The sequence below is a fragment of the Myxine glutinosa genome, chromosome 9 (assembly GCF_964187855.1).
Source record: "Myxine glutinosa chromosome 9, kmMyxGlut1.1, whole genome shotgun sequence".
NCBI lineage: Eukaryota > Metazoa > Chordata > Myxini > Myxiniformes > Myxinidae > Myxine > Myxine glutinosa.
The window spans coordinates 103,069,875-103,082,781 of NC_136269.1; the positions used below are offsets into that span (position 1 = coordinate 103,069,875).

General features: G+C 44.8%; 1 protein-coding gene across 8 annotated transcripts in view; it reads right to left on the reverse strand.

Annotated features, from left to right (window-relative positions):
• Positions 1-5,021: 5,021 nt before the first annotated feature.
• LOC137435172 (uncharacterized) overlaps positions 5,022-12,907 on the reverse strand; it is a 63,388-nt gene continuing 55,502 nt past the window's right edge. For all 8 annotated transcript variants that reach the window (XM_078784607.1, XM_078784606.1, XM_078784610.1 and 5 more), the window contains exons 6-8: positions 10,326-10,466; positions 6,878-6,942; positions 5,022-6,690 (exon numbers count right to left, since the gene is read on the reverse strand). In XM_078784607.1, the coding sequence (XP_078640733.1) occupies positions 6,082-6,690; positions 6,878-6,942; positions 10,326-10,466 (815 nt within the window). In that variant the 3' untranslated portion in view covers positions 5,022-6,081. The remainder of the gene's footprint in view (positions 6,691-6,877; positions 6,943-10,325; positions 10,467-12,907) is intronic.

A 12,907-nucleotide genomic window follows, 5' to 3' on the forward strand; every position in this document is an offset into this window, starting at 1 on the left:
CCTCAAAATTGCTGCTGTTACCCCCATTCTAAAAAAACCTGGACTAAACCCTGACACCCTAAATAACTTCAGACCCATCTCCAACCTACCCTTTCTGTCAAAGGTTTTGGAACGTGCTGTAGCCACTCAACTCAAACATCACCTCTCTGCCAATAACCTGTATGAAACATTCCAATCCGGATTCCGCTCCAACCACAGTACTGAAACTGCTCTCCTCAAAATCACCAACGACCTTCTCCTCTCCTCTGACGCTGGCAACCTCAACATTCTCATCCTCCTCGACCTCAGCGCCGCCTTTGACACCATCGATCACACCATCCTCCTCACCCGACTTGAAACCACCTTTAACATTATCGGCACTGCCCTCTCTTGGATTAAATCATACCTCTCTGACAGACGTCAGTTCATCTCCATCAATAACTGCAAATCCCCCACTGCTCCCCTCCCCCAAGGTGTCCCCCAAGGTTCAGTTCTTGGCCCCCTCCTCTTCATCCTTTACCTGTCCCCCCTCGGTCACTTAATCCGCCGTCATGGTCTCCAATTCCACTGCTTCGCCGATGACATCCAGCTTTTCATCTCCACCAAGTCCATCTCCACCGCCACCCACTCTATCCTGACAAACTGCATCACTGAAATAAAATCCTGGCTTCAAATCAACTTCCTCAAACTTAACTGTGATAAATCTGAAATAATCATCATTGGCCCAAAACCAAGTCCACCCATAACTTTGCCCTCAACATCGACGGTTTCCCAGTATCCACCTCCCCTCACATCCGGAATCTTGGCATCATCTTTGACCAAACCCTCTCCTTCGACTAATACACTAAACAGATCACAAAGACAGCCTTCTTTCACCTGAAAAACATCGCCCGTCTCCGTCCATCCCTCTCCTCCGTGGCTGCAGAAACCCTCATCCACGCCTTCATCACTTCCCGTCTGGACTACTGCAATAGCCTCCTTTATGGTTCACCCTCAACAATCACCAATAAACTCCAATACATTCAGAACTCCGCTGCCCGTCTACTCACCCATTCCCGGACCCGTGACCACATCACCCCCGTCCTTTACAAGCTTCACTGGCTCCCCATCTCCCAGAGAATCCAGTACAAAATCCTCCTCTTGACCTACAAAGCCCTCCATAACCTGGCCCCATCCTACCTGGCTGACCTCCTCTCCAGACACACTCCCACCCGCAACCTCCGCTCTGCTGGTACCAACCTCCTGACCCCCCCCCCCCCCCCCCATCCGGACCAAATTTAGATCCTGGGGGGACAGGGCCTTCTCCATCGCTGCTTCCACCCTCTGGAACTCGCTACCTCACACCATCAGAGACTCCTCCTCACTCACCACATTCAAAACATCACTCAAGACCCACCTGTTCAACACTGCATTCAACATTTAACCCACAGCATCTAACCCCTGACTATCTCCTCTCCTTCTCCCTCCTTTGTGCTTTGAATATTTCCCTATTGATTCTTCTTTTTTTGCAATTGTTTTTATGTTTTGCTATGCATTATGTTTTGCACTCTGTCAAAGCGTCTTTGGGCTTCCTGAAAAGCGCTATATAAAATAAATGCATTATTATTATTATTATTAGGGTCTTGGCTGAGGCCCACCAGGTCGTACCAGCGAGACCCTTGATGTCACCTTGGCCATAACTTCTTCTAGGTGTTGCTTGAAGGACAGTATCCGATCTAGGCGTACACCGAGGTACTTTGGGGCTTGCTGGAACTCCAGGCGTTTGTTGTCAACAAACACGTCCAGTTCCCTTTTTGCTTCTCTGTTGTTAAGATGGTATGCCGCTGACACTGTCTTACCAATGCTGAGCTGCAAACGCCACCTCCGGAGGTAGGCTACCAAGGTGCCCATGTCTTGGTTGATACCGTTTTCCATCGCCTTCCATGTTGGTCGTCGCAGCATGATGGCCAGGTCGTTCGCATAACCGTACTTTCTGGATGTTGTATCCGGCAGGTCGTAGATGTAGATGTTAAACAGCATCGGCGAGAGAACAGAACCCTGCGGGACACCATTCCTCAGTCTTCTGAGCCTGCCAAACACAAAACACCAAAGCCAAAACACCCCGAAGACCCCAATACCCTTCAAGGCCCTGAGGCTCAAAAATACCCTGAATACCCACAAGACCCCAAACACCCCGAAGACCCAAAACACCCCGAAGACCCCAAACACTCCGAAGACCCAAAACACCCCGAAGACCCAAAACACCCCGAAGACCCAAAACACCCCGAAGACCCAAAACACCCCGAAGACCCAAAACACCCCGAAGACCCAAAACACCCCAAAGACACCAAAGACTCAAAAGGCACCAAAGACCCAAAAGACCCTTAAATACCTCAAAGAACCAAAACACCCCAAAGACTTTTAAAGACCCAGAGGAAACAAAAGACCCTTAAGACCCAAAAGTCTATGAAGACACCAAAGACCCAAAAGACCCTTTTGACCCAAAACACCTCAAAGACACAAAATACCCTTAAAGGCCCAGAGGATCCAAAAGACCCTGAAGACCCAAAACACCATGAAGACCCAAAAGATACCGAAATGGTCAAAGATGCCTACCCCTCTGAAACGACGTGTGGTGAGGCGCACGGAGCGCGCCGAGTCACGCTAGTTACCATAATTTTTAAAAATGTAATGTTTAAAGTGATGTCTTGGTAACCAGGCATTGGAATTATTTCAGAAAAAAGTGCAACTCATTTAGAGTGGAATCACTTAAGGCAAGCAAAGCAAATCTTTAGTAGTTTAGTGGTGGATCCTCAATTAGGATTTAGATTCTCCTCCAAATCACCAAACCCAAAATGAGAAACAAAGTGGCAAATGCAATATAATATTGATCAACATTACGTGATGACGTTTTTCATCTTGCTCGTAGTACATCCAATCAGGATCACAAGTGCCTTGTAGTTTTTGCATCTCTGACAAATCCATTAATAACTTCATAATTATCCAATATCTACACACTATGCTATTTAAAAAATAAAAAAAAACATGTGAAATTGATAATGTAATTGTTAAAGGACTGTTCCAGCTTTCATTCCAAGGGCCTTTTTGGCATGAGGGATGTGTAGAACAGTGGACGTCCCAGGATAACGACTCCCGCTCAGGATCGATACATTAGCACGACCTATCTACACAATCGGTTTCAAACTGCCCAGATTACTGCAAATACACTCCCAGGACAAGTATCAACAACAGCTTGCAGCATCTCCGTGACGTGGGGATCCGTGCTCATAGTCCTGTTCAGCGTCCAAGACTTGCACCGTGACACATCCAAGTATACGTGCAGTGGTCAAATCAGCATATCCGATGGATAATGAGGCAATGGGCAAATGTTGTGTTCAGTGACAAATACAGGTTTCTCCTTGAAAGGCAGGATGGCTGTGCACAGGTCGACAAAAGACACAATGAGTGATATGCCCCAGTCTTGTGTCCAGGTGGCCTCAAATTTTTGATGGAGAATTGTCGTGATGTGGGGTGGTATTGCTGAAACCTTTCACAGCAACTTCGTCCATATCCATGGCAATCTGATGGCAGATGGATACATTAACGAGATCTTACAGCAACATGTGTTACCTACCCTTCAACAATATGGTCCAGGAATCACCTTTCTGCACGATAATACTTTTGCTCACAGGACCTTTCAAACAAGGAACGTTCTTGTCAATGCCAACGTTAATGTCATGACACCCTGGCTTTCCATCTCACCGAATTTGAATCCAATTGAACATCTCTGGGATATCACTGATCCTCACGTTCGAACCTTGCCAAGACAGCCACAGACCCGAGATGAGCTGGAAATAGAGCTGATTCAGGCGTGTGAAAGGCTATTCCCCAGGCTTAGTATCGAGTGCTCACACGGTCAATGTGACCACGGTGCAATGCAGTGATTGCTGCCGAAGGTGGACGTACCCAGTATTGAGATCCTTACTTCCAGGTTGGATCCCGATGTGAAAACATTCACCACAACACAACATTACATGTTAGGTCACAATGAAATAGACATGTAATTGATCATTCAGAATGTAGCTCTGGGCTTTGTATGCATCTCATGTCATCACATAAATAAATCACATCAACAACAATCACATGGTCGGTTTTTTTTTTATGGCAGAGAGTGTATACTGCATATATTTTCCAAAATACAGCATATTAAAGCTTGAGCAAAACGACAGGACTGAAGTGCAACAGATATTACCAAATTATATGCCTCAAGATGGAAGGCACATGCTCAAATTCACAGCAGTTATTAGATTCACAGCACTTATTAGATGTACCTCTTGATACAAATTCAAACCTTTGCCAGCTTCCTACTTTCCTGAAATTGGGAGTTAGGAACATTCTCTCTTCTTTCTCAGCCTTGGCTATAGGAGTGGTTGTTGCAAATGTTTGTATCAAGGTCTTGTGTCCAAGTGTATTCCAAAGTGAAGGAATTCTTCACAACTCTCTCTGCCTGATTGGATGACATTCTGACGCAGCCAAGGTTGTGGACCTACTATTTGGAGTTCTGGGATGGAAGGTTAGAAAAACTCAATGGACGGTCACCAGCTGATGAATCGGAAGGTCATCAAACCAGGCACTCGATAAGCTGAAGGAATTCTTCAGATCCATCTCCCTCCTTCCTAGCCTGGTGCTGGTTTAGCGGTTAGGGTGCCGGCATGGGATCCTAGGATCCTGGGTTCGAATCCCGGTCAATCGCTGAATTAACGCCAGGGGGGTTGACTCAGCCTGTCATCCTTCCGAGGTCGGCAAATTGAGGACCAGTTTACTGGTAATTCCCTGTGTGTCGCAAGAGGTGACTAAACAGAGTTGGTGGCAGGAAGAGCATCCGGCCATAAAACATTGCTTCAAAAAGGGGACCAAGGTGCCTGAAAAAGGCCAACCCCCGTTCTGTGGGGAAAAATGGCCTCTAAAGGTGGATCCATCCCACTCCTTCATCTCAGCATGCCCATGACCCAGACCTATTTTAATTCAAAAATTTCGAATGCAAAAGATAACAAACACAGCAATAACAAGGTCAGCATTTATTAATCAATGTTGAAAAGAAAATTGTCTGCACAACAAACTAAAAATCGCCACAATAAGATATTAAAAATATAAAAAGATATCAAATGTACAGCATTTAGAAACGAGAAAAAATTGAAAAGTTACATGACTATTGCAACAACAACAACAAAACTCTTGAATGTATTCAGTGTAGTATAGTGCATCATCTTCAGACCAGTTATGCTACTTTTAATTGCACATAGGGCCAAAGACAGGATAGCACAGAGGTAGCGCACTTGCCTTTGAGACGTCGAATCTGCGTTTGATCCCCAACCAGACTATTAACAGTCACTGGTGCTTCACAGGTGAGGTGTTGAATAAATGGTCACGCCATCAATTAGAGAGGCCATCAAGCTCAATGGTCTGCTCACATTTGTTGGTGTGCATTAAAGATACCACGGTGCCTTTAGAAAAGATGCGACCATTGTCTGCTGGGACAATAGTGAAATCTGTGCCCTAATCTACAGGAAGCAATGGATCAGCCACACAGGTACACATCAGTAATGATGCAAACCAGCAGAAAAAAATTATCAGAGGATCGCAAATGGTCAATTCGGGATTACCTGGAAGGATAGATTGCATGTAGTTAATGGAAGCTCGAGTTTGAAGAGTTGTGTTCGTCGTTTGCTCTTCACTCAGTCACTGTACATTGGGACATGATACTGTATCACTTATTTTTCAAAGTTACCAGTACTGCATCATTTGTTGTTTGTCAATCATTATTTTCTCAACTTTCTATCATTTCATTTCTTTTTAAACTGGTCATGTTGCGTTCACAATCAACTTTGAGATATTTTCTTCTTCAGATACAGGAATCATGTTGAGCCAGTTTTCTATCCAATTCTGAAGATGCGTTGCAAACTTCCAGAAATATCCAGGAGAGGTAACGATACACGGCATTTTCTACCAAATCCACACTCTCGTGAAAGTTTAATAATTCCTAATAACGTTTGACTGCACTATAACGATGAAAAACCGCAACTGCCTGAACACTACTTTTATTCTATCTCGAGATTCCAAATTTTAACTTTTGTTCAATTCCTGATACTTTTTCTTCCACAGAGCAATGGATGCATCTTTCCGTTTCAGAGTTCGAGAAATTTTTGCGGGGTAACCAGTCGCCTTAATTAGCGTGCACAAGTCCTTGTTTTCTCCAGTTACTTTGTCACATTGTTCTTCGAGACGTGAATTCTCATCCATAAGGAAAGTACATTCTTCGCTCAGTTTTTGCAGCTCTGAAGCCATTTTATGATTTTTTGAGACCAGCGATTCTGAATCCTTCTTTTTTCTCGGCCTACATGTTGGTGGAATATACTGGTCTGCTAGGAAATTGTCTAGGGTACTTTTGTCGCACTTTTTAAGCATTGACGTCCTTTTATTTTTAACTTGCATACAACCGTTGTAGAAGGTCGGGACAGAGGTTTGTGAAAGGGACGGGAATGCAAACGATAATGCATTTTGTACGTCATTCCACGTGAAACATTTTGTATTTTTCATATGATTAAAGAGATCGAGTATGAAACCATTTGTTACTGAAGATGCATCAATATTGGACAAGTCATCCAGGAATGTCGAAAGGGGAGCAGTCATTGTACCGAGGGTGATTTCCTCTTTTGGTTCAACTGTGCAATCCTAAAAAGAAAAACAATAAGAGAAAAAAAAAAGAAAGAATGATGTACGATAATTATGCTTTAAGCCAAACCTAATGATGAAATGAAATTATTTTACCATACAAAACTACCGTGATTTGAGTTGAGCTCACAGTGCACATTAACCCCATTTTCAGTTGATCACAGGTGAGAAAAGATGCATTGCCTACCTCATTTTGCACAGTGGACACATAATCCGATCCTGAATCCACGACCTTCTGCCCTCCATTTGAGTCTAAAACATTTCATACAAACATTAGCAACAGCAACACAAATTTACCGAACCTGTCACAGCAACCTGGCAAACCGAGTAAATCGGGATATCACTGGATCGTAATGAAAATCTCCATCACAAGGCAGTGCAAAGACCACCTTGGCTATTACAAAGCAACAAACTTCACAACCTCTTACAAAAGCTGGCAGACTAACTTCCAATGCAAAGAAAACAACTTGACAAAAAGTGCGAACTTTTGAAAAACCTATTTCAACATCTTCAAATATATGAGCAAATTTGATCACTTTTTTTTTTCTTTTTTTTTTTGAATACAAGATCGAGGCTCGTGAAAGAGCGAACATTAATCACACAGAAAGACAAACCGACACATAAAACATATAACATCGGGAGCGGTAGACAAGATGGGGAGAGAGGGGGAAGGACACAAACACAACATTTGAGAGCAGGGACCGAGAGACATGGAGACATCGAGAGATGTGGGAGGGAGAGGGCTTTGGGGGGGGGAGCCATGGGAAGAGGGGGTGGGAGAAGGAAAAAACATATGGACACTGCCAGGACTTCCAAGAAAGAAGTTGGAATTTCAAACAAGGTGGATCTGGGGTGAATTAGTGGGGGTAGAAAAGATCAAGGTTTTGGATGGGGGAAGATAAGAGATGGTGGTGAACAGCTGTTTTAAAGACCTGCAGGGAGGAGTGGGATTGAAGGGGGTGTGGGAGTTTATTCTAGAGGCAGGAGAAAAGAGGAATGAAAGAGTGAAGGTGAGCAGAGAGCCGAGATTTCGGCAGTTTAACCATCAGAGGGTTGCTGGCAGATCTTGTGCGACCTGTCGGAATATTTGGGGGACAGAGCACAGAGAGAGCTGGGGGAGCAAGGCCGGTGAGGAGTCGGTAGAAGACAGAAAGACCACCTACCTGCCTGCGGTGAGTGAGTGAAAGGCCCTCAGAGATAGCTTCATCGCGGGAGATTCCAATGATTCTGAAAGCTTTGGTTTCAACAGCGTGAAGCCAAGCTAGGTGTGAGGCAGGAGCACTGGCCCATAGGGGAGAACAGTATTCCATTGAGCTGCGGATGAAAGCCTTGTATGTGGTGAGGAGCTCAGGTGTGCCAAGGAAGGACTTCGCACGACGGAGGATGCCCAGTCGGCGACTGGCTTTGGAGGCCAGCTTGGAAATGTGGTTTTCCCAAGAAAGATCATGGCAGATAGTGAGACCCAAAAGCTTGAGCGACAGAACTTCTTGGAGAGGATTGTTGAGAAAGTAGATGGGAGGGTTGTCCAGTCGATCTTTTCGGAGAGACATAGTAAGAGTGTGAGATTTGTCAGGATTGAAAGACATGTTCCACTTGTTTGACCAGTCTGTGATTTTGTCCAGGTCTTCAGAGAGTGAGGAGGCAGCAGACTGCCGATCTGAGGGAAGAGGAATGGAGCGGCAGAGAATGGAGTCATCAGCAAAGAGATAGAGAGGATTTTCCAGAGAGTCGGAGAGATCATTGATAAAGACCAGAAAAAGCACAGGGCCCAGAACACTGCCTTGGGGAACTCCAGCCTGAACAGGAAGGGGAGATGAGAGAAATCCATTCAGGGCCACACGTTGACTACGACCAGAGAGGAAGTCAGCAAGCCATGCGTGGAGATTTCCATGGATACCATAGGAGGAGAGTTTGGTGAGCAGAGCTGGGTGCCAGACCGTATCGAAGGCATGTGATATGTCAAGGGAGACAGCTCTGATTTCCTGTTTGGCATTGAGGACCTCCATCCATTTTTGAGACAGCAGAAGCAGCATGACCAGAGTAGAGTGACCAGGTCTGAAACCAAATTGATGATCAGAGATCAAGGCATTGGAGAAGAGGAAAGATTTCATATCTGAAGAAATGATGGATTCCATGACTTTGCTGATAACTGGGAGCAGGCTGATTGGTCTGTAGTTGCAAGGATCTGTTTTTGCCCCTTTTTGTGTAAAGCGGTAATGTTTGCTGATTTCCAGGATGCTGGCAGATGACCTTGAGCAAAAGATAGGGTGAAAAGAACAGAGAGAGGATGAGATAGAGCGGCAGAGCAGGATTTTAGGACCCGTGGGCTGATGCCGTCTGGTCCAGTTGCAGAATCAGAGTCGAGGTTAGACAAAAACTCCTCCACCTTGTCAGGAGAGAAGGACACAGAGTCCAGGAGCAGTTGGGTTCGACTGGGAAAGGTGGGAACAGAGAGAGATGGGTTTGGGACTAAAGATTTTGAGGCAAATACAGAGTTGAGGCATTCGGCTTTGTCACGTGCGATGTCAACTGTGTGGCCATTTGAGGTAAGGGAGGGGATGGAGGGGGAACAAACACCAGAAACGGATTTGACCAGACGCTACCAGGATTTGGAGGAAGGAGACAGGTTTGAGAGTTCATTCTTGAGTGTGGAGAGATAGTGCTTCCTGGCACTCCTGAGGGTAGACACACTTGTTCCGAGCTTGGTGGAAGGAACTGAGATTGCCTTCAGTTGGATTAGCCTTCCAAGAGGCAAAGGCAAGTTGTTTCAGGGCAACTGCCTCACCACAAGATTCAGTGTACCATGGACCGGAGGAAGGGTAAGACAACTGAAGACGAGATGGGATAAATCTGTGCATGAGAGAGAGCAGTTTGCTTTGGAAGCAAAGTTTGCAGTTTTAAGTTTGCACTTAAATCCAAAAACGAATCTTCCTTCTTACCATCACTGCATGAGGCCAAAGACTATCTTAATCAAAACGAATCTTCTTACCTCTGTGCACCAGTAGATTGTTGAAAAATTACTGTAGTCTTATAGACCTGCATGGATAAGCATTCCCTTGGGAAAATAGTGATTGACACCTTTCAATACGACTCAGAATCTGGAGGAACTCAAAATTCAGCATTGAATAACACAAATTTTCCCAACTCGTAAGGAATCCAGTCTCATGATTAAATAAACACACCTCGTAGGTATGTATTTCAATACAGCACTCAGGATTGTACAAGAGTCAAGATGGAAATACGACTCAAGTACATCAATCAGGCCATGTCACCTGTCGTCGTCTCCATCCAGAAGGTTTGCTGCCATGGATCTCGTCTGGCCACTAGCCTCGAACATTCCACATAGATCAGTCCAGTCCACTACATTATATTGCCCGCAGAAGTGCTTCATTGTCTCACTTTAGCTCTCTTGCCCCTACCTTGGATTTATGGACCAACGGCAGTCTGCAAATACGGCTTTGTGGCTTTTCCACACTTGTAGTGTTCCATACAAGTAGAGCAAATTAATTTTTGTATTCCCCAACTACAAATATCTGTGATCGTCAAGTTAAGATTATTGGCCATAGTTGCCATCACGCGTGAGAGTTCATAATATCAAGTGATATTTGTCTACTATTGACACAAATGTTCCTTACCGTCACCACAGGCCAAAGGGATTGGCAGAATTTCTGAATCCAGATCAGCATCACCTACAGAGGAGTCTTTTTCTAGTGAAACCACCTCCTCCTGGCCAACAAACATGCCCATGTAGAAATCATCCATCATATCCAAAGCACCTAAAACCACAAAAGGAGCCGACCCAAAGAGCATTTACTCACACAATATAGTTTAAAAGAAAACACAGAAAGATGTTCAAAATTAGCAAACCTCTGCATTCCAAACTGTTACACTTCATCTATCTCAAAAATAAACCTCACCAGTTGCATTGCTACTGTTATGTCGGTTGGGTAGGGGATATATAGATTTAGGTAGATCTGCATAGGTAGGTGCTCCGATGTCGCGAGGAAGAAGAATCTTCTCGATGTACGCAAGTCAGGGACCTGTCCAGCCCGGTTTGTTCGGATTAAGGTGTATCTTCGTCCCCATTACGAGGAATGGGGCATGTTAAATAGTTATAGGGTTTATGCTAATTCTCACGAGTGTGAAACCTCTGTGATCATTCCGGTGTCCCTTATGGCAACACATCACATACATTAGTTAGCCCCATTAGCACACACATTAATAAATACTCCCTCCCTCACAATGACTGACCGGAAAAACAAACAGGAAGCGACCGCGTACTACGGCGGCGTCCGATCCTGATCCTGTCCGCGATGGACTCAAAATGGCTCCACGCAATCACGTGACTAGATTTTTCCGGACCCTCTATGTCGCAACTCTGTATATAAAGGGACTCTACTCTGCACCACCCCCTCCCCTGCCCCACACCCTTCAACTCCACAACCCCATGAGATGTCAACTCAGCTAAATGCTGAGCGTCAAACGAGGATGCAGGACATCCCACTTTTAAAGTCTATGGAATGACTCGGCTGTGATCAGGATTGATTCCTCAACCTCCCAGACTCACAGTGGACGCTCTAACCCAGTGGTTCCCAACCGTTTTTCTGTCGTTTCTCCCTTCAACCAGTTCAATCGTCCGGATTTCCCCCCACCCCACCCCCCCCCCCCCTTATGTGTGTGTGTGTGTGTGTGTGTGTGTGTGTGTGTGTGTGTGTGTGTGTGTGTGTGTGTGTGTATATATATATATATATATATATATATATATATATATATATATATATATGTATATATATATATATGTATATATATATATATGTATATATATATATATGTATATATATATATATGTATATATATATATATATATATATATATATATATATATATATATATATATATATATATATATATATATATATATATATATATATATATATATATATATATATATATATATATATATATATATATATACTGTATATATATATATATATATATATATATTGTCGCGTAACCGTGATTAACACCACAGTTACGGATGACCGATTTGCGAGACTTTAACTCCCGAGGCGAACACTCAATGGCGGACTCAAGTTCAACACCAACGCGCGGAATGGCGGGACGCAGCGAAGGCTCCGCAACCTTATCTATTAAAATCAAACACCCAGGAAAACTGCGTTCAGATATTATGTACAAAAAGTAATATAAGGGTTTATTAGGAAAAGTAAAGCCAGTGAAAAAGCCCGCCGGTAAATCTAATAACTCTAATCGGGACATCCCCACACGACAGACAGCAAACACAAACGAGGGAGATTAATTACGAAAATAACACGTCTTGTAAAATGTACACAAGGAGCTCGGCTTATCTGTCTTTGTCGTCTTGTATTGTTTGCCGTCCACCCCGGCACCGCTCGGCCCCGATGCACCCACGAGGCCTTGCTCCACCAGGCTACGATCCTCTCGCCGCCCACCAGGTCCGTGCACCACGCTCCAAAGCACCCAACGCAAGCCAGCAGCTTCACACGAGGTCGATCCCCACACAAAGCACGAAGACAGGACCGGAGAGAACGCAGGTGTGACTGCACGTCTCGTCCTTCCAACTCGCTTCTCAATTGCTCACTGCCAAGCTCGAACTCGACTGCGACTGCCCGAAATGGCGTGTCCTCTCCAACTCCAACTGGCGAACTAACTCCGTGTGACTTGCGACTCAACTCTCTGGTGCCTGCCTGCGTCTGCGTTTGCCACGAACTCAACTCAACTCCTGAAATGGCGTCCGACCGTCGCCTATATTGGTCGCCGATGACGTCACATTGGCGCACTCCTCAGCCAATCAAAGCCTCCCGCGACTCCTGACATCTCCCCCGTTACGCGACCCTGCGGTCCCGGCATAACACGTGCCGGCCAGGTTTGTAGGCCTTTGGAGGTGTACACGGTGGCGGCCAATTATGGCGGTGTTTTTGACCTGGTTTCCTGTCAATTTAATACGAAGTCCTTGTCAGGGAAAGGGGATTATTTAATGTTGCGCTAAGGACCTAACTAATGTTTATGTGGTTTGCAGTGCCATAAAGGACAAAGGTTTGATTACTAGGTGATACTCACAGGGGCGTTACCTTTAATCCCTCACTATTTAACACTCGAATCTCCAGGTAGATCCACACTCATACATCTTACCCCGACAACCGCCTGAACATCAATAACTTATTACATGTAGAGTCCC